This window comes from Gopherus flavomarginatus, chromosome 10, assembly GCF_025201925.1.
Source record: "Gopherus flavomarginatus isolate rGopFla2 chromosome 10, rGopFla2.mat.asm, whole genome shotgun sequence".
Classification (NCBI taxonomy): Eukaryota; Metazoa; Chordata; order Testudines; family Testudinidae; genus Gopherus; species Gopherus flavomarginatus.
The window spans coordinates 62,784,842-62,811,743 of NC_066626.1; the positions used below are offsets into that span (position 1 = coordinate 62,784,842).

Sequence of the window (26,902 nt, forward strand, 5' to 3'; positions counted from 1 at the left end):
TGGATGGGCACGTGGGCGAGGAAAGCCATCGATGATGCTTGTGCCCTGGTGGAGTGCGCAGTCACATGGCCCATAGGGGTGTGAGCCAATCATAACAGGTCCTGATACAGGACGTTACCCACGAGGATATCCTCTGTGAGGAAATGGGAAGCCCTTTGATTCGGTCCGCTACTGCCACGAAGAGCTGGGGGGATTTGCGAAGCCGCGCATAACCTGTAACAAAGGTGCAGGCCGCCATGTGGCCTAAGAGGGTTAGGCACATCCTTATAGATGTCAAGGGGGCCGTCTGTAGGCACCGAATGATGGCCGACAGCGACTGGAACCTGGGCAGCGGCAGAACGGCCCAGAATGGCCGCGATGAACTCTATCCTCTGCGTGGGGAGCAGAGTGGACTTGTCCACATTGATAATGAGGCCCAAATCTCCAAAGAGCCTGCTGATCCTGTGGACATGGTTGCGGACCTGCGACTCTGACGTGCCTCGAATCAGCCAGTCGTCGAGGTAGGGGAATACGTGTATGCGACTGCGCCGAAAATATGCGACAACGACCGCCATGCATTTTGTGAATACCCTCGGGGCCGTGGAGAGGCCAAACGGGAGGACCGCAAATTGATAATGATGGCAGTCGACCACGAATCGAAGGAAGCGTCTGTGATGCGGAAAAATGGCTACATGAAAATAAGCGTCCTGCATGTCGAGGGCGGCGTACCAGTCTCCAAGATCCAGAGATGGGATAATGGTCCCCAGGGAAACCATGCGGAATTTCAACTTCACCATATGTTTGTTGAGTTCTCGCAGGTCGAGGATAGGTCTGAGGCCTCCCTTGGCCTTGGCCGCATCATCTCTGGACTGCTGCACCAGGGCGTAATGGGAAGCGAATGTGTGGACCGATGACCAAGTCGCTGCCCTACAAATGTCTTGGATCGGCACGCGGGCAAGGAAAGCCAGCGATGACGCCTGTGCCCTGGTAGAGTGTGCAGTCACACGGCCCACAGGAACGTGGGCCAGGTCATAACAGGTCCTGATACAGGAGGTAACCCAGGAAGATATCCTCTGCGAGGAAATCAGTAGTCCCTTAACCCGGTCCGCTACCACCACGAAGAGCTGAGGGGACTTGTGGAACGGTTTGGTCCTGTCCACATAAAACGCTAGCGCCCGACGGACATCTAGCGAGTGGAGTTGTTGCTCCCTGCGGGACGAATGGGGCTTTGGGAAAAAGGCGGGGAGGAAGATCTCCTGGTTAATGTGAAAAGCTGAGACCACCTTGGGTAGAAAGGCAGGGTGTGGCCTCAGCTGCACCTTGTCTTTATGGAAGACCGTATACGGGGGATCTACTGTGAGGGCCCGGAGTTCCGACACCCGTCTAGCTGAGGTGATGGCCACTAGGAAGGCGGTCTTCCAGGAGAGGTAGAGCAGGGAGCAAGTCGCTAACAGCTCAAATAGAGGGCCCATGAGCTGAGTTAGAACCAGGTTGAGATCCCATGAAGGGGCAGGAGGGCGGATCTGTGGATAGAGACGTTCCAGCCCCTTCAGGAATCTCGCCACCATAGGGTGGGAGAAGACGGAACGGCCGTCCCCTCCGGGATGAAACGTGGAGATAGCCGCTAGGTGAACACGAAGGGACGATATTGCCAGACCCTGGGCCTTGAGGGACCAGATGTAGTCCAGAATAGTGGCGATGGGAACCTCCGTAGGGAGAAAACCCTTCTCCGAACACGAACAGGAGAAACGCTTCCACTTAGCTGAGTAAGTAGCCCTGGTGGAAGGCTTCCTACTACCCAGGAGGACCTCCCGAACAGGGGTAGAGCAGCGTAACTCAGGGCCGGTCAACCACGCAGGAGCCATGCCGTAAGGTGCAGAGACCGAAGGTCCAGGTGACAGAGCCTGCCGTGGTCCTGGGTGATCAGGTCCAGATGAAGGGGCAGGGCAACTGGGTTGGCTACTGAGAGGTCCAGCAACATGGGGTACCAATGTTGCCTGGCCCACGCTGGAGCTATCAGAATCACGCGAGCTCTGTCCCTGCGCACCTTGAGGAGGACCCTGTGTACCAGCGGAAAGGGAGGGAACACGTTAAACAGATGGGTCGCCCATGGGATAAGGAAGGCATCCGCTATTGACCCGGGCTCCCAACCCTGAAAGGAGCAGAATGTCTGACATTTCCTGTTCTCCCTGGACGCGAAGAGGTCCATCCGGGGATGACCCCACCTCTGGAAGAGTGAGAGGGCGACGTCCGGGCGGAGGGACCACTCGTGTGAGCAGAAGGACCTGCTCAGTCAATCCGCTAGAGTATTTCGTACTCCCGGGAGATAGGAGGCCGAAAGCTGAATGGCATGGGCTATACAAAATTCCCAGAGCCGCATCGCCTCGTGACATAGGGGAGAGGACCTGGTGCCGCCCTGCTTGTTGATATAGAACATGGTCGTAGTGTTGTCGGTGAACACCGCGACACAACGACCTTGAAGGTGATGGACGAACGCTTGACAAGCAAGACGGACCGCTCTCAACTCCCGTATGTTGATGTGGAGGTCCAGCTCCTGGGGGGACCACAGGCCCTGAGTCCTCCGAGCACCAGTGTGCGCCCCCCAGCCCAGATCTGAGGCGTCCGTCGTCAGGGATGCCGAGGGTTGGGGTGGATGGAACAGGAGCCCTGCACAGACTACGGAGTGATCCAGCCACCACCGAAGGGAGTCCAGTACCCCTTGGGGGACGGTGACAACTGTGTCCAACGAATGTCTGGCCGGCTGGTACTGCGCGATGAGCCAAGATTGAAGAGGCCTCATGCGGAGTCGAGCATACGCTGTCACGAACGTACAGGCCGCCATATGGCCCAGGAGGGCCAGACATGTTCTTACAGAAGTCAGCGGGGGCGCCTGCAAGCGCAGAACGATGGCCGATAGCGACTGGAACCTGGGCAAGGGTAGCAAGGCCCTGGCCAGGGTAGAGTCCAGAACGGCCCCGATGAACTCTATCCTCTGCGTGGGGAGCAGGGTAGACTTGTCCATGTTGATCACGAGGCCTAGGGCAGCAAAGAGGCTGCTGATCCTGCGGACATGGTCACGGACCTGCAGCTCCAATGTGCCCCAGACCAGCCAGTCGTCGAGGTAGGGGAACACGTGAATGCGGCCGCGCCGAAGATATGCGACGACGACTGCCATGCATTTTGTGAACACCCTCGGGGCCGTAGAGAGGCCAAACGGGAGGACCGCAAATTGATAATGTTGGCGGTCGACCACAAAGCGAAGGAAACGCCTGTGCTGTGGAAATATGGCGATATGGAAGTAAGCGTCCTGCATGTCGAGGGCGGCGTACCAGTCTCCAGGATTCAGCGATGGGATGATGGTCCCAAAGGATACCATGCGGAACTTCAACTTCACCATATACTTGTTGAGTTCCTGCAGGTTGAGGATAGGCCTGAGGCCCCCCTTGGACTTGGGGATTAGAAAGTAGCGGGAATAAAACCCCTTGCCCTTCTCGCTCTCTGGAACCTCCTCTATGGCTCCCTTGTCGAGGAGCGTCTGTACCTCCTGACGGAGGAATTGTTCATGAGAGGGGTCCCTGAAGAGGGACGAGGGTGGGGGGTGGGAGGGGGGGCGATGAAAACTGCAGGCGGTAACCGGCCTGTACAGTGCGCAAGACCCAACGGTCCGATGTTATTTGGGTCCACGCCTGGAGGAAAAACAAAAGACGGTTGGAAAACTGCGGGGAAGGATCCGAAGGGACCGGGTGGGGCCTTGGCGGAGCCCTGGTTTTGCCCCGCTTGGCCACCCGACTGTCTGCGCCTACTGTTCCTGCCGCGGCGCCTATTAAGGTCCTGCCGCGGGCGGAACTGAGGATACAGCCGACGCTGCTGCTGCTGGTTCTGCTGTCGGAAGGGCCTGCGCTGCGTCGCAGGCGTATGCATCCCCAAAGACCGTATGATGACCCTATTGTCTTTAAGGTCCATTAGTCTGGGGTCTGTCTTATTGGAAAACAGGCCCTGGCCTTCGAAGGGGAGGCCCTGGATGGTATGCTGGAGCTTTGGCATAAGGCCAGAGACCTGGAGCCAGGAAATGCGGCGCATCGTAAGCCCTGAGGCAAGGGTCTGAGCGGCCAAGTCCGCAGCATCTAAGGAGGCTTGCAGTGAGGTCCTTGCGACCTTTTTGCCCTCGTCAAGAATGGTGGTAAATTCCTGACGTGCATCCTGCGGTAACAGCTCTTTAAATTTGCCCGCCACTACCCAGGAGTTAAAAGAGTAGCGGCTAAGGAGGGCCTGCTGGTTCGAGACCCTGAGCTGTAGCGCCCCCGTTGAATAGACCTTACGGCCCAGGAGGTCCATCCGCCTCGCCTCCTTAGACTTGGGCGCCGGGGCCTCTTGACCATGGCGCTCCCTATCGTTCACCGACTGGACCACAAGGGAGCAGGGTGTCGGGTGAACGTGCAAGTACTCATAGCCCTTGGAGGGGGCCATGTACTTTCTTTCCACGCCTCGAGCGGTTGGAGGGATGGAGGACGGTGACTGCCAGATAGTGGTGGCGTTGGCCTAAATAGTCTTGATGAAGGGTAGGGCCACTCTGGTGGGAGCATCGGCGGAGAGGATGCTCACCACTGGGTCCTCGATCTCAGAGACCTCCTCTGCTTGTATGTCCAGGTTTTGTGCCACGCACCTGAGGAGGTCCTGATGTGCCCTAAGATCTAGAGGGGAGGGCTGGAGGACGAGGTACCTGCCACCGCCTCATCAGGGGAAGACGACGAGGAGACCCCTGGCAGCAGAGCGTCCACGGGGGGTTCTGTCTGGGGCTGCACCTCCAGCTCTGGAGGGAGCTCTGGGTCCTGGTGGCTGGACCTGTCCTCGGCTTCCGGGGAGGGAGGGGAGCGAGACACCGTTGCCTCTGGTGGCCTGCGTTCCGCCGCAGGGCGGGGAGTAATATGTTGTGGACCCTGGGCTTGGCGGTACGCCCAGGGGGTCCAAAACCCCCAACACTGAGGCCCTCGGTCTTGAGGCAGAGGGTCCTGAAACAGGGCCGCGTGTCTGTCCTGCCCCAGCGTATAGGCGCTCTCCGCCTGAGAGGACACGGATGGTTCCCTCGAAGGCCATGGAGGCGCCGAGCTTGGTTGATAGACCTCTCTATACGCCGACGATCTCCTCGGTGCCAAGGATCGGTACCGTGAGTTGCACCGGTGCCGGGATCGGGACCGGGATCGGTGTGGTAGTCGGTGCCGGGATCCGGATCAGGATCTGCCTTGAGGTGGGTGCTGAGAGCGGGACCGCGATCTGCATCCAGCGCGGTGCCGGGATGGCACTGGGGACCGGGACCTGCCACCGACGTGGTGCCGGGAGGTCGACCGGGACCAGGACCTACCACCGGCTCGGTGCCGGGAGGTCGACCGGGGCGCTGAGGCGAACGGCTCCTAGAGTCTCGGTGCCGGTGGTAAGAGGAGCCAGACAGGGACCGTGCAGATGTTGACCGGCGCCGCGAGTGTGACCGGTACCGCCGAGAAGAACGGTGCTGGGACTGCGAGCGGCACCGAGAGCGCGAGCGTTCACGTCTCCGGGGCGATCGGTGCCTGGACTCCGGAGACGGCGCTCTCAGCATTGGCTTGCCTCTGGAGGTCACCCGCCCCAGGGGTACTGGGGGTTGAGGCTGCGATGGCTCAGTGAGCGCTATCAAGTCCCGAGCCAAGGCGAAGGTCTCCGGCGTAGATGGGACTAACAGCTCGACCCCCGATCTCAAGGGGGAGCTAGGAGGGGCCGGACTCGATGGACGTTCCGGGCCCGGAGTCGACAGCAGCCCTGCAGGGGATGCCGCGGCCAAGGTAGGTGCCGGGCGCTCCACTCGAGCCTGCCGAGATGGTGTTGCAGACGTCGAGGGTCTTGGATCGGGTCCCAGTGCCGGGGATGGACGGTGCCGGGGAGTCTTGCCGGTGCCGGCGCAGTCCGGTGCCGGAGTAGAGGTGGCCGGTTGTGCTGCCGGTACCGGAGTCAGTGCCGCTTCCATTAGGAGAGCGTGGAGTCTTTGATCTCTCTCCTTCTTTGTGCGAGGCTTAAAGGCCTTGCAGATACGACACTTCTCAGTGATGTGCGATTCCCCCAGGCACTTAAGGCACACGTCGTGGGGATCGCTAGTCGGCATCGGCTTCTTGCATGCTGAGCACTGCTTGAAGCCCGGCGAACCAGGCATGAGCCCGGTGCCGGGCGTCGGGAAGGGCAACGGTCCACCCCGCGAATAAGTTCTATAATTATATACAATAGACAACTAACTACTATACTACCTGAAACTGGTTTTGAAACTATTTACAACTACAACTACTAACAGTATACAAAGGAGAGCTAGGGACGTGGAGGACAGCAAGCTGCACTCCACAGTTCCAGCAACCGACACGGCGGTAAGAAGGAACTGAGAAGCGGGCGGGCTGGCAGGGGTATATATCAAGTGCCATAGTGGCGCCACTCTAGGGGGCGACCTGCCGGCCCACTGGAGTTGCTAGGGAAAAAAAATTTTCCGGCAAATGTGCACGCGCGGCACACCTACCTGGAATGGATATGAGCAATCACTCGAAGAAGGGACAATGTCCAGACCCACTCAGGTGAAAACTCTGGACTATCCAAGGTTTTCATCCAGTACAGAGTGTGATTTGAGGCATACTAAAGGGTCAAAATGAAAGTCTTTAACACACATTTAATTCAATATACTGGAAGCAAAATTCTCACTCTCTAACATTTTATTTGCTTATAAATACATATCAATACCACAAGATGGCACTTTCTTACTTGCAACACATACTATTACAAACACTTATTTTCTTCGAATATTCCCAAGATGTTTACAATGGTAACTTTTCAGTATTTTTCAAACATTTAAAAAAGCAAGATCTTCTACAAACAGTAGTTGTGTCAGATGTATATTAAATGAGGTCAGATAATTAAATTCAAAAAAGAATGTATAAATATTTCAGATAAGAAAATTTAAATTACAAAAGCAGAGTTTGTAGTAATTAAACTGAATTATAATTTAAAATGGCCAGAATGTATCTACATGGTTTGATCTAATTTAAAATACATTTGTAAACAATCAAATTCTCTACCCGTTCATCAAAACATCTATTTACTCATCTCTTTAAAAAACATATTCAGTAGGAAACCACCTATATCACTTCTTGTGCTGTAAATTTAAACAATCCTTATTCTGTCCTATTGATGGAAATGCTGCAAAATCATATTCCAGGCTAGAAAACAGCATAAGAAAGCAGTAACTTTAAAAACCCGGAGAATTCCAGTTATTTCAACACATTCTTTTTTTTTTTGCATTCTCAAAATACACAATCTAGCTTCAAAGTCTTTTGAACTAAACATAAACACTAGAAAACTCATTGTTGAAGTATGTGCAGAATAAGGAACTCTGCACTAATATAGTGCATAATGATGAAGTGTCAAATTTGTCATTTACATTGAATGTCACATTTTCCATAGGATTGTCATGCTTTTTTTTAAAGTAAATGTTATTTAAAAAAATGTATTTTTTTTATTCCTATTGTCAAACAGGAAGAGATGCATTTTCACAAGAAAAATTTGGAAAAATTTTCACAAGATCTGAAGGTCTTTGACTCCATTTTTTAAATAAACCAGAGGCAAAATTCCACATTTGCAATATTTATATTCTGCCTGGTATATTACATGTCAAGGGATTCCTCAAAAAACTGAGGAATCTGAAAGTTATAAAAGAGTAAGCAGTTAAGGCAGTTGAAGTATGCATTTGGATTTCTTTTATGTTACATGTCCATGTCTCCATCATATGCGAAGGTCAGAGGCTTCTGTTGTGGAGGAGTACTTTGATGCTGTTTTGTTTTTTTGCTGAAAGAAAAATGAAAACATGCTTCAGAAATCAAAAATGTGAATTGAGATATCATTTGAAACCCTACAAATATATAAAACTTTATGCTCCAGCTATTTCCATTCACAAATTACATGACACCTATCATACACTGGACACATTTAAGAATACAAGTTATAGGGCTATTTCTGCACTTACTGAAAGAAGATTCCTATTGAGTTCAATAGAATTATCACCTGAGTAAAGAGTGCAGGCTAACGTGCTATTTGAAATGTAGATAATTTTTGTTCTTAATCTGTACACAAGGCAAAAACAAAAAAGAGCAACTGCACCTCACAGAAAAACTGAAACAAGTCAATTTAGAAACAATTCTGCCTGTATCTCATAAATCCTCATTTCTTTCCCCCCTTTTTTATTGCAAAAAGGTAGAAATATTTGTTACACAGAACTTTATAAACTCCTTATTTCTCAAAGGATTTCATAGAATTATACTTGTGATATCGTACTCCTAAACATCTCTATATTCTCAACCTGTGAGGTCACAAATAATGGGTAGTTTGGACTTTGATAAAAAAGAAAGTAACTAGAACAAAAATTCTTAAAAAACACAGAGATTCTGTTTTAATACATACACCCCTAGAGTAAAAAAGGCAGAACAAGGGAAATATGTATGGGCTAGATTCTGGACACAGCAGAATTGTCAAGCTGTCAGGGAGACAGTTATAGCTGCCTGATTCTCTACCTCGTTGTGACGCAGCTTAGAGCAGCTTTTTGCAGAATTTGCATTATTCTAACACCTGGGACAAAGTAATGGGCCAAATTGATATCCGCTTTAATTCAATTCCATCAGGGGTTCTCAAACTGGAAGTCGGGACCCCTCAGGGGATGATGAGGTTATTACATTGGGGGTCACGAGCTGTCAGCCTCCACCCCAAACCCCGGTTATCTGCAGCATTTATAATGGTGTCATATATATTAAAAAGCGTGTTTAATTTATTAGGGGGGTCGCACTCAGAGGCTTGCTGTGTGAAAGGGGTCGCCAGTGAAGAAGTTTGAGACCCACTGAATGATATCATGGTGACACTGATGCATTTGACTATCATGCATTTCAAATGACTTAAATACAAACAAACAAAACACTGAGAGTACTTACCAAACAAGATAGGATGTAAAAATCAGGAAAAGTATGATGAGAAAACCACCAGCGGATACTCCGTACACCCAAATCTTAAGTCTACCATCTATTTTAAAATACATTGGGTTGGGGGAGGGGACAGGAGACAGAATACAAATCACATTTATTAAGCTTTATTTTACTAATACTTCTAATTCTTACCAGTCTATATATAAAGAGAATGCATAATGTCTTAACACATAAGAATAAAATTAAGATTACTGACTGGAAACTGGTGCTAGGAGCTAACTAGAGCTGGTTGGAAATTTTGTGGCAAACTCTTTTCTGATTTTAAAAAAATTTGTTTTCTGTAAGAAAAATTTGATTTTGCTGTTTTTTCTTCATTGTATGTATGGAAAAATAAAAATGAAATATTTTATTTCAGGTCATCCCACATAGACACAGTCTCCCCTCTTCCTGGCCTGCGGTGGTGTGTCACAGGAGCCAGATGACCACAGTGCATCCTGGGAAAAGTAGTCAAGGTAGGGAGTCCAGTCCATAGAAGATAATGGGGAAAAAAGGCAACCTAACTACAACTTTTATGAGGCACAGGTGGACACAGTTCAATACTGAGCTGGCCCAAAGAGAAATGTTTTAATTTGAGAATGCTGAAACGTTTCCTTCTGGTTAACAAAATTGACAATTCTGAATCAAAATCTTTTGTTCTGAAAGACATTTCAGGATTTTGCTGTTTGGTATAAATTCCAGATGATGTCAACAAATGTCAACATGAGCCAGTGGGAATAACAGACCAGAGACTGTACAAAACTCAATCTCATGTAAGAGTTGAAACATCACACAGATGCAGCCAATTATTATATTTTCAATCTGAATGATGAGATGAGATTTTTTAAAAGATTACTGTTTTTTTAAAATTAATTTCTTGAGGGAAGTGCAATTTACCTGGTACTACACTTTCCAATGCTACCAACACCTTGCTGGCCTGGGTTTTCAGTGGTGGTACAATGGGTCTTCAGTACTCCCTTGATATCACAGATGTTCTATAAGGAGCTTGGGGGAGTTACAAGAAGCAGAGGAATGCAGGCTCCAAAAACCATAAAACACCAAGAAAAGAGGCTCTGATCTTATGGGAAAGCTGTCCCTCTGTGCTACACTTGAGGCATTTCTTTCCTGCATCATGATTCCTTAGTCAATGACCCTCAACAGTTGCATTCTATCTCCCTCTATGGGAAGGGCTCATCATGGAGTGTCTGCTGACTTTGCTGTTGATATTTTTAATGGGTTAGGAGAGAAGCATGCTGCACCTCTCAACCTGAGCACAGATAGCTAGAAACCAGAGACCTAGAAAACACCCAGGTGGTCACACAAAAAGAGCCCCCTCGCCTGATTTGTTTCTTTCTGCTCTCCTTTGCTGGTATAAATGCAGGGGAGCATCCAGCCTTACATTTTAAACAATATTATTTAAATTACATCTTGACTTGAGGAATGTCTCTGTACCTGCACTCTGGCTTCATAGAATGTAGTTTAATAGTAATTAGATAAATAATTATCATTTGCTCCAAAACTAGATATGCATGGTCATGCAAAACATCTTAGGGGACACAAATGTCAGACTCACCAAGTTGTTATGAAATGTAATTTTACGTATACTTATAAATGTAACAAGCAAGTGAACTAAAAAATCAACTGTCAAACTTTAGAGAAAGGCACACATACCACTGTTGTTATATTGCCTCTCTTTCTGGACCATGCTCTGTTCTAAAAACCACTGACTGTACTATTAGCTTGGATACAGTAAACACAGAGATCTATTATTATATGCAAACCAAATAAGCTAATGTAACATTAAAGTTGATTTGAAATCACACATATCAAGACACTCAGGCAGCCTTAACTCTGTCCCGCATAATATAATAGGAACTTTCATTACATTTCCCAATTTTGTGTGATCATCACAGACTAATTTGCAAACATAAGAAATACAATACAATACAGTCATTTTGTGTATTATAGAGTTAATCTCCTTGTGGGGAACTTAACTTGTACGCTTGAGACTTCAGTCTATCAAAATGTCCATCTTGATGTTTCTTCACTATTGTTTTTTGGCATACAATTACTCTTATAAATATTGTTTCAAAATGGGGGAAAAGTAAAATAAAAATTTTAAAACATTTGCAGTGGGGAAGAAAAGATCAACCAAAGCTAGAAGAGCAAGCCAGTGCGTTTGTTTCTGAAGACTCTGTATTTTCTGAAGTTCTCCCATTGAAGAATTTTGCCAACCAAACCTAGTTGTTATAGTTGTGCTGTTCCCCAGAATTGTTGGTTAGGTTACTCAATAAAGAATAACATCTAAACTGGTAATCAGATACTATATCCATGGGTGAAATCCACCTCCTATTGAAGCAAATAGGAAGTCTGCCATGTATTTAAATAAGTATTAACTCAAGATATCATGTCAGTGCACAAATGCTAATTTCTGACCAGATTGTGATACCCTAATTCACAGCTACTGTAGCATCTTAACTCCACAATGGGACTACTTGAGGAACAAATTGCTACTCATTGTAAAGGTATCACAACCTAATACATAATCTCTTTCTTCTGGGTAAACCCTTTTTAACTAAATTCAGTTTGTGTCTGTATTCATTAGCCTATTTTTTCCCCACATCCTTTCAAAACACAACACATGATTAATCAAACTTGTCTCCAGTCATGAAACCTGTAAGAAATCTTATGTTCAAGACCTTTAGAAATGCTAATGACGCAAGGTGTCTTTCCCTGGTACCAAGCACATTTGTAGAACATCACTATTTAGTAGCCAGATGTGATTCCAAGTAACTCCAAGAATTCCATATGGGGGTGCTTTTGCCAAACATTATTGCTTCATTCAGTCTCTATTATATCTCAGCATAATAAATTATGATTATGCTGGATATGACAGTGAAGGAATAAACGAAGAGATACAAACTAGCATACTAGTCTCACAATTTAAACTCTCCTTCACAATCCTTGATTTTAAGATTTACAAAGTATTTCTTCTATAGAGAAATATATATTCTTTCTATTCATTTTTTTTACCTGGATTAAAAGGCTGAATAGACCATCCTTTGAAAATGTCATGCATTTTTGAGTTGACAGGTTTATTCTTTCCAGCACTGGTTTTAACATCAGCTTTCTTATCTTCCAAACCTGGTACCTTCATGCAGTAATCCAGGAAACCATTTGATCTCATTATTTCTGTATATCCTCTCTCACAACTGCAGACTCCACTCTAAGCAACAAATATTTGTTTAGTATTAAACCACATAGTACATTCTACTAAGCATGTCAAGGAAATCTGTGATATTTTTCTGATTCCCCCCACACAAGTATTCTGTGACTTGCTTATATTTATATTCTCAGAAATGTCTTACACTATGCACACAGACAGTGAAAGGCCCATGTACACAGTATATTTTCCCAATCATAATAATAAAGTAAAATATTTTATTAATTTCAACAGCAGCCAAACTAGAATATCAGCGCTAGATAAAAGGAAAACCCACAGAGACAGGGCTTACAAAATACAATGGATGAGACCAAAAATACCACATGAAATCCAGTGAAGTCAATGGAAGATTTGCTGTTGACTTCACTGAACCCAGGATTTCACCCACTGAGCCTGCTTACAGAACTGTGTAACCAACCGTAGCTACACATTCTGAGACAAAAAGAGAGCTTGTTAATATGTGGTTATGGCTGAGAAACTATCACTAATTTAAAGGAAAACAACAACAACATGGGAACCCTTTCAAAGAGCAATGTTTGAAGTCAGACACTTAGGGCTTGATTCAAAGCCCACTGCACCTGCTATTGCTGTTGACACTGGTAGGTGTTGCAGATGCCCAGCATCTTTGTAAATCATGCCACTTTAGGTGTCTAAGACACTCAAGTTTGAAAATGCTGTTTATTAGAGATAAGGTGGGTGAGGTAATAGCTTTTATTGGACCAACTTCTGTTGGTGAGAGAGAAATGATATTACCTCACCCACACTCTCTCTCTAATATTCTGGGACCAATACAGCTCTTTGCTTATGTCAGTCTAGATCATGGCCATTAGGCATACCCCAGAGTAAGGGATGGCATGGAGTCGAACCTCTCCAGGGAAAACATCCAACCTCAGGGTGCCTGGCAGAGCCCCCAGTGGGCAGGGGGATGTACTTACTATACCACCTCTCTGGGGTTAGTTGTTTGCTTCTCTGTGCACCAGCCTGACTCTTTTAGCTTGGGGATGTGTCACTGCCTCCTCCTAGCTCTCTCTGTCCCCTCCCAGGGAGTAGAAAGGGAGAAGTCTCTGAGCTCTCATCTTTAAAGAAGTTCCAGACCTCTCATATCTATAGTCAACAGCTCAGATAAAACTCTTAATTAAAAAGCAAACCAGAAATGTATCAGTCAACCCAGCTCAGATTTGTGCAAGTCACCTTCTCCTCAGGATCTAAATTCTAAACACAAATTCCCAGAATCATCTCTAGGTGGTGTCATGTACACACCATTGTTAGAGGGGTTAGAAAGCTTCTAAGATGTTCAAGATAAGAGAATTCCTAAAATATCTTCTGCAGCAGCCGCATACCTGGGTGCAGTAGGTGAATGGTTTTTTGCACTCTGGATTGCAGTGTCTGGTTTCAGCAGGCTGGGTGTGAACAGAACAACCTCCTGTAAAAGAAATTCTCATCACCACGTACTTTCAAGAATACATTTTATAATGTTTTGAAAAAGATTAATGCTCATCTTTCTGGGGTTGAATAGCATTTTTTTGCTTATTTTAAAATTTATTTATATGCTCTTCTATGGAGCTTCATCATCATAGTAGCTCTGTATGACTCATTAGTTAAGCTAGCTTCACAAGGCAGGGAATTTTTATCCATTTTACTGATGGGGAAAAGGGGTAGAGAGAGATTAAATGACGTTCCTGAGGCCACACAAGAAGTCTAGAAGATTTCCTGCATCTCACACTGGCGTCTAATCCACACTAGCGTCCACTACTCCTTGTACTGCTTGAAGCTTTCATGTGAATATGGAAAATGCGAACATAAGAACGACCATACTGGGTCAGACCAAAGGTCCATCTAGCCCAGTATCCTGACTTCCGAAGGTTGCCAGTGCCAGGTGCCCCAGAGGGAATGAACAGAACAGATAATCATCAAGTGATCCATTCCCTGCTGCTCATTCCCAGCTTCTGGCAAACCATCCCTGCCCATCCTGGCTAATAGCCATTGCTGGACCTATCCTCATGAGTTTATCTAGTTCTTTTTGGAACCCTGTTGTAGAACCAGCTCCTTTAACAACTTTGCTATCCTTGCAGCTAACGTTTGTTATATAACATTTTTTTAAAAAATCTTTATATATAGGAGTAGGGTGGGAAGATTTCTGTTTTCATATCTACCTATTTCCTCATTTATATAACCAGAAAGAGATCCTAGGGACTAGCAAACCATGTGGATTCACTGGGCCTGGAAGTGCTGACCATATAGTATGCTCTTCTATCGATAGAGGTGGAGGGGTGAGTGGATGAAGATTCCTGGTGCACAAAAGGGAAGAAGAATTGCAGAATCTGCAAGCACCCATGTGGTTTCTCCTTCTTTCTCTAAAATTATGTAACACTCACACTGATAACGGATATACAAACTGGCCCACTCAGGCCTTTTTAGTGAATTCATATTTGTGTTTGAATCACCAACAAAACCTGGGCATAAATTGGCAAATCATCTCATTTACATCCTATTTGTTACAATGATCTGATATGAAGTTGGTGAATTCATATCTGTGTTTCCTAGCTAAATTCGAACACAAATATGTCATTATTAAAAGGACCTAATCAGACAATCCAAACCGAGCTTTGGGAAATCTATGTCCAAAATCAGCTAACAATGGTTTTTGTTTCTTTCAAGTTTCACATAATTTTAAAAACTCTTTACATTTCCCTCCCATGCTAACCCTAATAATTCTCAGCTAAGCTTCCACATTGTGTCCCATGCTTTGTAGACATACCTGTGACATTTACACCATCTGAACGCTGGCACCACACAGTACGTTCATTATCTCTCCAAAGGCTAGTTTTCCATGCATAGTTATAACATTTCCCTCCTACAATTTAAACAAGACAAAGCAATTAACCTTCCCATAACTATAAAAACATAAACCTGTAGTGGAATAAAGCCAAGGGCTGTGGCTTCAGTACCTGAACAAGGCCTTGTCTCCAAGACTTGCTCAGGACAGCTGTCTCGGTTTTCAAAAGACTGAATGATAAAGGTTCTTGATCGAGACTGGCGACCAGTGGTCTCAAAGCTCCTGCCATCAATACACGTTAGCTCACATGAGCTCCACTCTGACCATCCTGTCAAATGGCAATCACCTACACGTCAAAAGAATAAAACACTGTTATCTGAAAGAGACAGCCTCAAAGGATGGTTTAAACATACAGCTAGTCTTTTGGAAATAATGCCAATTATAACCCACTAGCATGGCTTCTTCTGTTATTTTTGTATCTGCAAAATAATGGAAAACCTCTTTCAAAAGATCTAAAATCATAAAGGTAAACATGCAGCTAATCTGTAGAATCACAAATTCTTATTACTGTCACCTTCATTTTCTCTCCCCCATGCCCTCCAATTGCTTGGCAGAAAGTCTGCTGTGTCTTGTCTTGGATTACATTAGAAGCTCTTTGTGGGCTGTATCTTCTTGTGTACTTGTATTAGAACAATGGGGCCCTGAGCCTGATTGAAGGATGTTACCACAATGCAAATAATTAATAGCGGTTTGATTTCTGATACTAGTTCTGACTGTTAAAACTAGAAAGGGATCCCTGCCCCCTGAGAGCTTACCTGGGCAAGGCACAGAACATGGCAATTGTAGTGCATTGTCTTTTGATGGCAGCTCTCCACAAAATGCATTTTTTACTTGCTTGGATGGAACAGACATAGAGGCATCATGAACTATACACGTGAGGTTACGGATTTGGAATCCTTCACCGCATTGTCCACCCTGTGAGAGATAACAATCACATGTTGCTAACTTAAACAATAATCAAATAATAAATAATAATAAGTGAATTTATATAGCACTTTCACCTGGAAGGATTTCAAAGTGCTTTACAGACTCTAGTCTCAATCCACAAATGTATTAGGTGCCTAAACCCCACACATAAGCACCTAAATCTGGGATTTAGGTACATAAATCCCAGTTTTAGGCTCCACTGTGATCCTTAAAACTTCTGCCAAACCATATAGGTGCCTAAACTCACTCCCACCTCCCCGTCCCCTACATTTAAGTATTTATCCATACTGGAGCAGTCACTGGACCTGAGAGAGAGAGTGAGACTGACTCTATAGCCTGCTGCTTATGGCACCCACCTGTGAGATGGAAAACCCAGGGTCCAGTGCCCCAGCTCCAGTCACTCTTTATTCAGAGTGGAAGAGCTTCAACACAAGCGATTGAGGGAGCCCACATCAGACTATCCCATAGCTCAGTGGTTAGAGCACTATTCTGCTAAGTGGGAGAGACCCATTAAAATCCTTACTCTCCTCTGGCAGAGGTGGGAGTTGAATCTGGGTTTCCCATGTCCCAGGTGAGTGCACTAATCACTAGTTTTGGGTAGTCTAGCTAAAAGTTATAAACTGGGCAGCAGTGGCAGCAGCACCACCTCTTCCTCCAGTCGTTTTGTGTGGAGCAAGGCATGCACCTAACTCATTCTCACAAGAAATGCCTTTGGCGCTTTGCTGCCTGACTGCAGGAGAAGGGTTCCTGTTTGTGGATCTCTAGCAGAGGTAGATGACTTCTTGCAGCCTGGACTTAGGCACCTCTTTCTGAGAGTAAGGCACAGTTTAGGTCACACCCCCCATCAACAACTCCCACTGTCTAGCTTAGATGGCACCTTGCCTGGCATGCTGGCTTTTGTAGATCACATTTTTTAGGTGACTCTCTCTCCTGATTCATTGCATAGGATGTCTAGGTGCCTAACACAGGTATTGCAGATTGCAGTGTTGTTCCTGTGATTTTCTAGGTGCCCAAAAGTCAGGCGCTGTAAAGTGACTCTGAGCATTGCAATGCCTAACACCCTCTGTGGATCCAGACCTATGTAACTAGATTGTGCCCACCTCCTCTGCAGGTTTGCAATGTTGCAGGGAGGGTAAACCTCCTTCTTGCACTTTTATGAAACAGCTGTGATTGGGCAGGCAGGAAGTACCAGCTTCCTCCCCATATGCACTGATCAGCAGATCTGGCAGGACTATAAGGGGAGGTGTGCTGCATGCATGAAGAAGCGTACCAGTGCACTTGCCTCTCCTGCACACCAGGAGGATGCTGTCAGGAGCTTCTCAGGGTCAGGACATGGAGATGGTGGTAGGTACAGCTCCACACTGCCCTATCAGGGATTGGGCCTCAGTGACATGAGCGAGCATGATGTATACAGAAATTACTTTAGCCAGCACTAAGATGTAGTCATCTCTAGGGTAGAATTGGCCATAACTGTTAAATAGCTGCGTAATTCTCTAAACAGTTTGGACAAGGAAGTAAAGAAGAGTACAATACCCCAGTGACTCTGCAGCAGGAATTCAAATTCACAGAGCACAATGACTGGAACTGGCTTTTGATCATCTGGATAATCAGTAAGTGTGAAATTCATAGAGCTTTAGAAAATATTCTCATGATATTCAGACCTTTCCAATCAGCACTGGAAACTGAAATCCTCAGTTTCGCCACAGAATGGATATGTAATGGGTGGAAGGAATGTAGATTTCCATACATTCCCCTGACAATATACCGCAACTCTGATCTTAGTGGTTAAAAGATGGTCAGTCTTTATAACAATAAAATCCTTGAACTCTTCAATGAGACGGCAGAAAATAGTGTCAACAGCATATGTGTTTATTCTCTTTATTATGTGGACAATTAACAATTGAAAAAGTGGACAGAGACCACTCCTTTATATCATGCACCTTACTGACCTGTCATAAAAGCTTAGCAACTTTTGGTTATCATGAAGTAGATCATATCTGAACCTAAGCTGAAAGGCTCCATACCCTACCACCAGTCACCTGAGCTATACACCCCTTCAGGGTTGCTGTGGAATACTTATTGAAAAGCACTAATTTTATTGGAAAATCAATATCTTTTTATTAAACAGATGACAAAATGACAATCACACCTTGAAGGATGCTATTGGGAGGAGGGAAGATCCAACTGTTGTAGGTGATGGGGTTTGTTGTCCTCTATTTAAAGATGTGGACTTGTAATGATGTTATGTTTATTACATATGTGCTTTATTTAATATATTTATTACATATGTGCTTGAGCTTTATGGAAATGAGCATTTTATAAAACTTCTTAAGTAAAAATTTTGCTTTTATTGGGCTACTCTGGGAAGTGATACTCTGGATCACCTGGCAGTAGATTCTTTGAAAATAATGGACCTCAGTCACAGACCTAAAGGGCTACCTACCAAGTATATTTATTCAGCACTGGGCTTGGTAGCAGGAATCTCAAGACTGGCTTTCCCATATTCATGCAGTACCTTTCTCATTTTCTCTGCACCTCCTCATTGACAGGTAGTGAAATATAAGTGAGGGTATAAGGAGTTGGATTTAAAGCAGTTGGTAATCAAATGTCTAAGAGAAGTATTAGTGCAGATTTACTGTATGCAGCTAGACATTAAGTTTTCAACATTGTGTTTCAATCTAGTCTGTTTGTAACTTACTATTCTAAATTGCTATTTCACTGCAGAAGCCTCTGTTGCAGACTTGGATTAATGGTGAGTGAATAGCTCACCCAGGTGCCAAACTGGGTTGGAGTTCTTAGAAATTACTGGTGGAGACAGAATATGATATGGAAGGAATTCTCAGCAGACAGGATCTAATCAAACTACTGTATATTTCAAACTTAGAAGAAAAGCACAAGGAAATGACTAATCGGTATTGTAGAGGACTAAGATGATATGAAAAGACACTTATTCTAGCCGACAATAATACCTACCTCTAATACAGTGCTGTCCACTATAAAGTCAGCCTTTTGTCAACACAGTTACTACACTGTGATACATCACTGATATCTCTGGATATCCCTGTACTTGGAATAGGAAATAGCTACTGTATCTTAGATATTATGCTGTGGTAAATGTTTACCCTTTAATGGTGACCTCTGTTTATTATTTAAGGCTGGCTTTACAAACAACCAAACCTAACAACGTCCTTTCGTGGCAGGGATCATCATACTTTTTGAAAATGGGAAGTCATGATGCCATTTACAGAGGACAGGAAAAGCCTGCTCTTTTACTATATGTGGTGCATAAATAACGCAGGAGAAAAATACTGGTCCCTATTTGCTTCCTAAAACTATGTAGGACCCATTCCTGAAGTTCCAACCATCCAGTAGAGTTCAGTGGGAATTTGCTAGAGTAAGGATATCAATAATCAGCCCAAATTGAATAACAGGTGATAAACAGAGGAAGATCCCTGAGGAGGTTATTGGACATACATAGCTCCCAAGAGTAAGGTCTGCTTGGTAAATGTTCTCTCTCCTGAGGGAAAAGAGTTATTAATTAAGGACCCAATTGGGCAACACTTTCCCTCATCAGTGAGCACCTATTCGGGTATTTGTGAGAAAGGGCTGCATGATCAGACTTTGAGGGCCAGATTTTTGATGGTATTAGGCACCAAATGATGCAAATAGGTGCTTTTTTAAAAGTGTCTAGGCACCCAACTCCCAATTAATAAAAGTTAGGCACTTAGGCACTTTTGCAAATCCCATTGGGAGCCTCTCTGCACGTTTAGGAGCCTAAATACCTTTGGAAATTTGGCATTAAATGCATCTAATTTAAATGACATTGAGGCCCTGGATAAATGATTTGTTAATGTTTAACTACATGTCTCATGTTCCCTTAGTACCCAAATAATAAAAATTAGTAATACTTCATGTTGTTGATGTTTTTTATCCAGGTTATGATCAGGTGTTATAGAGGGAAACATTCACACTCAGGTTTAATTTTCTGCCATTTATGTACCTTATTGCGTTAGGACTGGTAACGTTCACTGCTTCTAAAAGGTTTTCCATCTCTTTGAAGGCTGCAGGTTTGCTCCTTGCACAACTGGAAATGGCCTGTGATGCATGCAGGTTCATGGACAGTGGTAAGCAGGGCTTGACTTGCATTGAACCACGGCACTGCCTTTGGGAGCTGGAAGTGCATTCCATCACCGCCAGAAGTGCATTCCAACGTATCTTTTTTAGGACACAGAGACTGACAGTAATACCTCTCTCTGGCTTAAATAATGTGAAAATCTGCAATGCACAGCATCTGGTGGGCCAGGCTCTACTTCTAAGCATGCAAACAGCTCTACTCATTCATACCAAACAACTAATTTAGGATTAAAATGGTTACTATTCTAAGACCACGGAATATTTTACAGGTATCCTATAATACAGAAAAGATAAATATTGTAGACTACTCATAACTAAGATTATTGTTTATTTAACCATGTCAGGCTACTTTCACAACAGATTTTTCTGGTGTCATTTTAGTCAAAGTCGATTCAACAGAACACCTGTGAAAAACAAGATTTTTGATACCTTGGAAAGTGAATTTAGGATTCGTTCCCTGAAAAAAATTAGAAGTAAATTGCCTTACATTTATATAACATGCCTCCTCCTTAACAGCTTTGCTAAAATACATTGTAAAGGAACCACTCCTCCTTCCACCAACCCCCACTGAAGTGCAGCCACCTCTGACAGCCATTTAATAGAGCACAGAAAGACAACACAATAGTTTAGGGAGGAAAGAAGAATACTGTATCCTACTGAAAGTGCAGGGTGAAATCTGGGGTAGACAGGATGTAATTACTTCATCTCAGCTGAAATTTGGCCAGCCTCCAGATTTAACATGCTTCTATTCTGCAAAAGGTGCCGTCAACTTAATAATCTTAGCAATATGTCAGGGTGTCGATTCAGTACCTAACTCAGAGAGTAGTGTCCACTCCCTTATCACCAGCACTATTTCCTACAATTAAAGGCCTCCCATCTAGTACTCATCAGAACTAACCCTGTTTACTTGGACAAGATTAGATCCCAGGGAGTTAGGGCTACAAAAATATTACATTTACATGCCTGGGTCACATTATCAGTTGTACCTGGTTTGTATTTAGCAGAACTGAAAAGAGCAGAAGGAAAGGGTGGCCCTAAGTCATCTTGCTGCTTCCCTGATTGTGGACCGGCCAAGGGTCAAAACAGTTCCAGTTCCAATTTACAATGGGCTAAGGCTGCTCTAGATTATACCAGCTGCAGCAGTCATCACAGGCACACTTGCTGTATCCTCTCTTCCTTCTATGGGAGAAATATGGGAGCAAAAGATGGCACAAAGCCTGCTACATCATGATAAGGGTAGATCAGAAGAAAGGCCAGGGGATCTGCACTTGCACACACATCTAATGGCCCCAACACTCTTTGCCTCTTAGTGTGGAACAGCAGCCATGGTGAGATCTGCACTGAGGTCATGTGCCCTGGGTAAAGGGAGTGGATTTCCTCTTGGCATTTCACCCATACTTCTTCCTCATGGAGGACAGTTAGTACGGGTTAATGGAGGTGAAGCAAATTTCACTCTGTAGGAGTAACTTCGGTGTAGAAAATTCACATCAATTTAATTACAAATTAATTCACATCAATTACTAAGGAGAGGGGGGAAAAGTGTAAGATAAATCAGTGCAAGCACAAAGCAACATGAAGATAGTGAGAAAATGCAGATTCCCATTGATAACAAAGCAAGGAGGGTATGTGTGCTATGCATTGCAATTTAAGAGTCTTTTACATTTGCAGGACATTTTGATAACTCCACTAAGAAGAAGTAATCAACACTCCACAGAATAACTTTAAATTGAAGTGTTTAAGACATTATAAATGTCTAGGGACATCAGTTATTCTTGGGGTCATTGTTATTACTACTTCCAAAATCTGCTACATACATTTGCTTGCTAGCATTGCTGTAAGTAATTATATAATGGTTTGCTAGAGCTGCACTCCAGGAAGAGTTGGTGGAACTCAGTTCGGTACTGATATATGTGTACACTGTTATGACTTGCACTGTTACAGTTAGTTTCTAAAGCTGTGACTTCAGTGCAGCCTGTAAGTACCTACATGGGGAACACATATTTGAGAATGGGCTCTTTAATCTAGCAGAGAAAGGTATAACGTGGTCCACTGGCTGGAAGATGAAGTTAAATAAATTCAGACTGGAAATAAGGTGCAAGTCGGCAAAGTGAGGGTAATTAGCCATTGGAACAATTTACCAAGAGTTGTGATGGATTCTCCATCACTGGCAATTTTTAAAACAATATTGGATGTTTATCTAAAATATATGTTCAAAGGAGTTATTTTGGGGAAGTTCGATGGCCTGTGTTATACAGCAAGTCAGACTAGATGATCACAATGGTCCCTTCAGGCCTTGGAATCTATTAATCTAATGACTGGATAAAACACAATAGTTCTACTCATGATGAACTCATTTTGTTTTAAAGTGGATGTTAGCATGGTCTAAATGGCAGCAAAAATACTTAGATCTCTGAAAAGCTGTATAAATTAATTGTGCCACCTAATTGTGCCATTTGTCGTTATGAAATGCTTTTCTACGAGCATCACTTGAGAAGCGCCTCATAAGCATAACAACAACATACCTCTACTTTGCATGGTGACCATGCCCCGAGAATCCAAGTGTAGCAGGGTTTTACAGGACAGTTTCTGTACTGGGTGAGCTGTGTAGGACATAGCCTTCCTTCTCCTTGTGACTGCATAATTATGGACCGAGTACGTATCATCTGGCCTAAACAAATAGAAAAGACACCAGTACATAGGATTTGTACTAGAAATGGAGAATTTACTGTAAATCGAAAAGTTTCCAATATTATAGCGACGTTCTAGTGAGTGGTGAATAATGAAGCAGACTACAATGCCAGGTAGTGGAGATACTTTGAGTAACACAAAAAAGGGGAGAGCTTAGAAAACTCTGGTGCTCAAGCCACATGTAGCTCCTTTCATGTGATTCCTGCAGGGTACTTGTGTTTGACTGCTATTCCATTCATTCTGCTGGACTACCAGGTTATTATCCCAGAAGATAGCCATTTTACAGCAGCACGGGAGTGTTAGGAAAGATGGGAATGAACTCGTAACACGATACTATTGTATCGCTGGATGAGAACACTGCCCCAAAATGCAATATTACCACATGCCAATGCAATAGTGGGCTGAATATGAGGCAGTGGGGCCTAGCAGGAAGAGAACTGAACTGGGACTCAGAAGACCTGGGTTCTATCCCTGGCCTTGCCATTGACCTTGCACAAGTCTCTGTGCCTCACTTCCCCCACCTGTAAAACGGGACTAATGATGCTGACCTCCTCTGTAAAGCACTCTGAAACTTGCTACATGAGAGCTAGGTATTATTATTGTTACATGAGACCAACCTGTGATTTCTTTGTGGCTATCAGTCAGATAACAGAGCAGCTTGTCAGTTAGTCTTTCTTCTCTTTCTCTCCCCCCCTTCTCTGTCCCAGTGTTCTTTCCTTCCTTCTCTTTCAGTCTCTTTCCTTCTCTCTCCCCCATACTCTTCTCCTCAAACCTCTTTATTCTCTCAATTGATCTATCTTCTCTCCAGTGTCATTTCCTCTCTCTTCTTACCCAGCACCTCTCTCTCTCTCTCCTGCAAGTCTCTTCCTCTCCTCTTTTCTCCTTCACCCCTTTCTCCTCCTGTAAGCCACAGTAATTTCAACTTTTCCACATCCTCCCTTCCTTAGAATCATTCTCTCTTCCATGCCTGTGAAGGCCAACAAAGCTGAAACATCAGCACAGCTTAAGGTTGTGATCCTGCATCAGGATCTGCTAGTCTCCTAAAGTCAATGGGACTCTGTACAGGTGCAAGGATTCACTCTAGCAGATCCTCATGCAGGACTGAGATCTCTGGGTTGTACAGTAGAACGTCAGAGTTACGAACACCAGAGTTACGAACTGGCCAGTCAATCACGCACACCTCATTTGGAACCAGAAGTACACATCAGGCAGAGACAAAAAAAAATAAAAAGGCAAATAGAGTACAGTACTGTGTTAAACGTACACTACTAAAAATAAAGGGAAAGCAGCATTTTTTTCAGTTATAAGCTTTTGAAAGAACAGCTATAACGTTTTGTTCAGAGTTATGGACATTTCAGAGTTACGAACAGCCTCCATTCCCAAGTGTTCTTAACTCTGAGGTTCTACTGTATTGTCATACAAAGCTTAATTCTTGATAATGTAAGTTCTGATACAGCAATGAGTTATTCCCTTCTGTGTTTGTTTTTAATGCTATTCAAGATTAGATAGATAGATAGATAGATGCCCATCATCATCTCCTTGTGACTTTACAACTGCTTATAGAAGTGCAGTGGAAAGTATTTTGATTTTTCTTTAATTAAAGCCATCTGAGCATTCCATCTCTTTCTATGAGGACTTAATGACACTGCTGACAAACTAACATACAGTGCTGCTATGGTGTGCCTCTATATTGAGTTAATCAATAAAAATAAGGTAGAATATATAATGAATGTTTATCATTATTATTAGCTCATTTTGCACCAATAAGTTTTTTTGTATAACTATCTTAGCAAAATATTTGGAGAAAACGCTTATCAAGTTGACCCTGAATACGTTCAGTAAATATTCAGTGCTGTGGTTACATCAATCTTATTACTTTAAAACATGTTTTCCAAATATATTCCGTGAAATACATGACTAAATCCTGATGTATTATTAAATATTACAAGCTACACAACTCTGATGGCAGCATCATTTTTAACATTAAACATTCCAATATGTTTTCATTGCATTTTTAACAAAGAAAATTTGATTTTTATGACTAAATTATATGCAACTTGCTGGAAAACTGCAAGCACTCTAATAGCCATTACTGTCCATAACCACTTTTACAATGTCCATTAAGATCCTATTTATTTTCAGTGAAAACTCTCTAACCCACTGAATGGAAAAGAAAAATTATGTTACCATTTCAGAAATAATAGAACTGAACACCATTCATTAAAATAACAGCAATCCTACTTCTTACTCCTTTCCTTTCCTTACAAAAGTCAGACTCACAGAAAACAGTTCTCTCACAAAATGTTCCAATTAGAACCCTGGTTACAATTAAAAGGGGCGGGGGGGGGCGGGAAATCCACATACCGTGCAACCAAGTGACATTTAAAATCATATTATGGACAGAATTTCTGCCTTAGCTTTGAAGGAACTGAATCTGAGAAACAGTAAAAAAAAAAAAAAAAAAGAGTCTCCTTAAGTGATGGATTATGAACACCTGAAATGGATGTAAGCAAGATATGTCCAATGCTAACACTGCCAGTGAAGGAAGCACTTATGGTAAGGTTCGCCAATTGGGACAGCAATACTGTAGATGTGCTCTTAAACAGAGATGGGCCAACACAAATGCATGAAGCAAATGCTCCTGAAATCTGTGGAAGCTGAGAAATGGAGCTGACTCCTCATTGTAGTTATTATGGATACAGAGCAGCCAATTTTTAACTGTTTGTCTTACAGCTATGCTTAGAAATACAAAAAGAAGTCAACTGTTGCTAAGAACTGAAGTAATATATGTCTAGTGAGTGTGATTCCTAAAAGATGATTTTTTTATTTTGCTGGCGAAAAGCAAACCCCTTTAAGAGCTGCCAATGGGCAATCTTGCAAAATGATTGTCTATATGTTCACAATGCTGTTCTCCTGCTATGAGCCCTGGTATGCCATTTTAAAACCCATTTTAAGACTATTTTTTGCTGAGTTGTTATCCCCTGGAAACAGGGATTTGTAACAGAATTCCTCAAAAAAGCTTTCGCCAACACCAGTATATTCAGCTATCACAGAATTAGATTTTGTGCTGTGACACAACCTCATAAATCCTCGTGGTTAAAAAGCAACTCAGAATATCAGTGGGTTGAAGAAAGGGACTGCAGGTGGTTTGCGGTCCTGGCAGGATTATTCCCACCAGTACATTTCCTTTGTCCTCTCTAGTTTTGAAAGTATCAGGAAAGAGGGTTGCCACTAATTCTCTTGGAATTGAACATAAATTCAAGTGTCTAATGACAAAGTGATCTTTTAGCTTACAAAATTTTAATGATTAAAAACCTTTAAACTCCTGAAAAGTACTTGTAACACTATGAACATTAATGAAATAATTTGCTTTTATTTGTGCTGAGACTGGCATATTTTTTGGCAAAATTAAAATTGACTGACAATTGACAACTTTCATTTTTAAGAACAAAAATATCAGATAGCCTAGTCGTTGCATGACATGAAATATTTTCCTGATAGCTGCTATACAAGATAGTTAGCTCACCAATAAACTACAAAATCACAGGATACTCCTGAACTTGACCCATCTTTGCTATCTCCTTTCTCATGATGCTGTAAATAAATCATTGCAAAATAAAAGGAGTAGCTCAGTGCTGAAAGGGCATTTTCCCCTGGGACTATGCACTGAAGTGGATTCCTTAAAGCTCTGATTCTCTGTCTTCATACAGTAGACAGGTGGTCAGTAGCAACTCAAGTGGAAGAAACACTGAAAAAGTTATTTACTCTGTAGATATCTCATTGATAGAGACTGTTATCTTCATAGGTTTGAAATGAACTTTCTCCCTGTACAATCTCTGGACTGGAAGTGGCGGTGTAAAATCTCTATTGGTTCTTGTATCTTTCAGTGAACAAACTGAATTTCTCTTTCATCTGCTACGTCCTATTAAACAATCTGAAAATGCAGAGATAAAGGCTGCTGAAAACTGAAAGTGTGAAGTGCCTCTTCACTTCCCTCAAACCTGTCAAAAGTTCTGCAAGAAAAGATTGCTGGGCTTATTGTTCCTTGTTACTGCAAATTTTCATTTGGAACCATGACTATATTTTCATCACAGGAGAGCATTTTTA

General features: G+C 43.7%; 1 protein-coding gene across 3 annotated transcripts in view; it reads right to left on the reverse strand.

Moving 5' to 3' along the window:
* Positions 1-6,553: 6,553 nt before the first annotated feature.
* The window catches only part of THSD7B (thrombospondin type 1 domain containing 7B), a 539,966-nt gene continuing 519,617 nt past the window's right edge, over positions 6,554-26,902 (reverse strand). For all 3 annotated transcript variants that reach the window (XM_050969171.1, XM_050969170.1, XM_050969169.1), the window contains 8 exons: positions 22,630-22,775; positions 15,802-15,961; positions 15,159-15,332; positions 14,969-15,064; positions 13,551-13,633; positions 12,021-12,213; positions 8,961-9,048; positions 6,554-7,827 (listed from right to left, as the gene is read on the reverse strand). In XM_050969171.1, the coding sequence (XP_050825128.1) occupies positions 7,746-7,827; positions 8,961-9,048; positions 12,021-12,213; positions 13,551-13,633; positions 14,969-15,064; positions 15,159-15,332; positions 15,802-15,961; positions 22,630-22,775 (1,022 nt within the window). In that variant the 3' untranslated portion in view covers positions 6,554-7,745. The remainder of the gene's footprint in view (positions 7,828-8,960; positions 9,049-12,020; positions 12,214-13,550; positions 13,634-14,968; positions 15,065-15,158; positions 15,333-15,801; positions 15,962-22,629; positions 22,776-26,902) is intronic.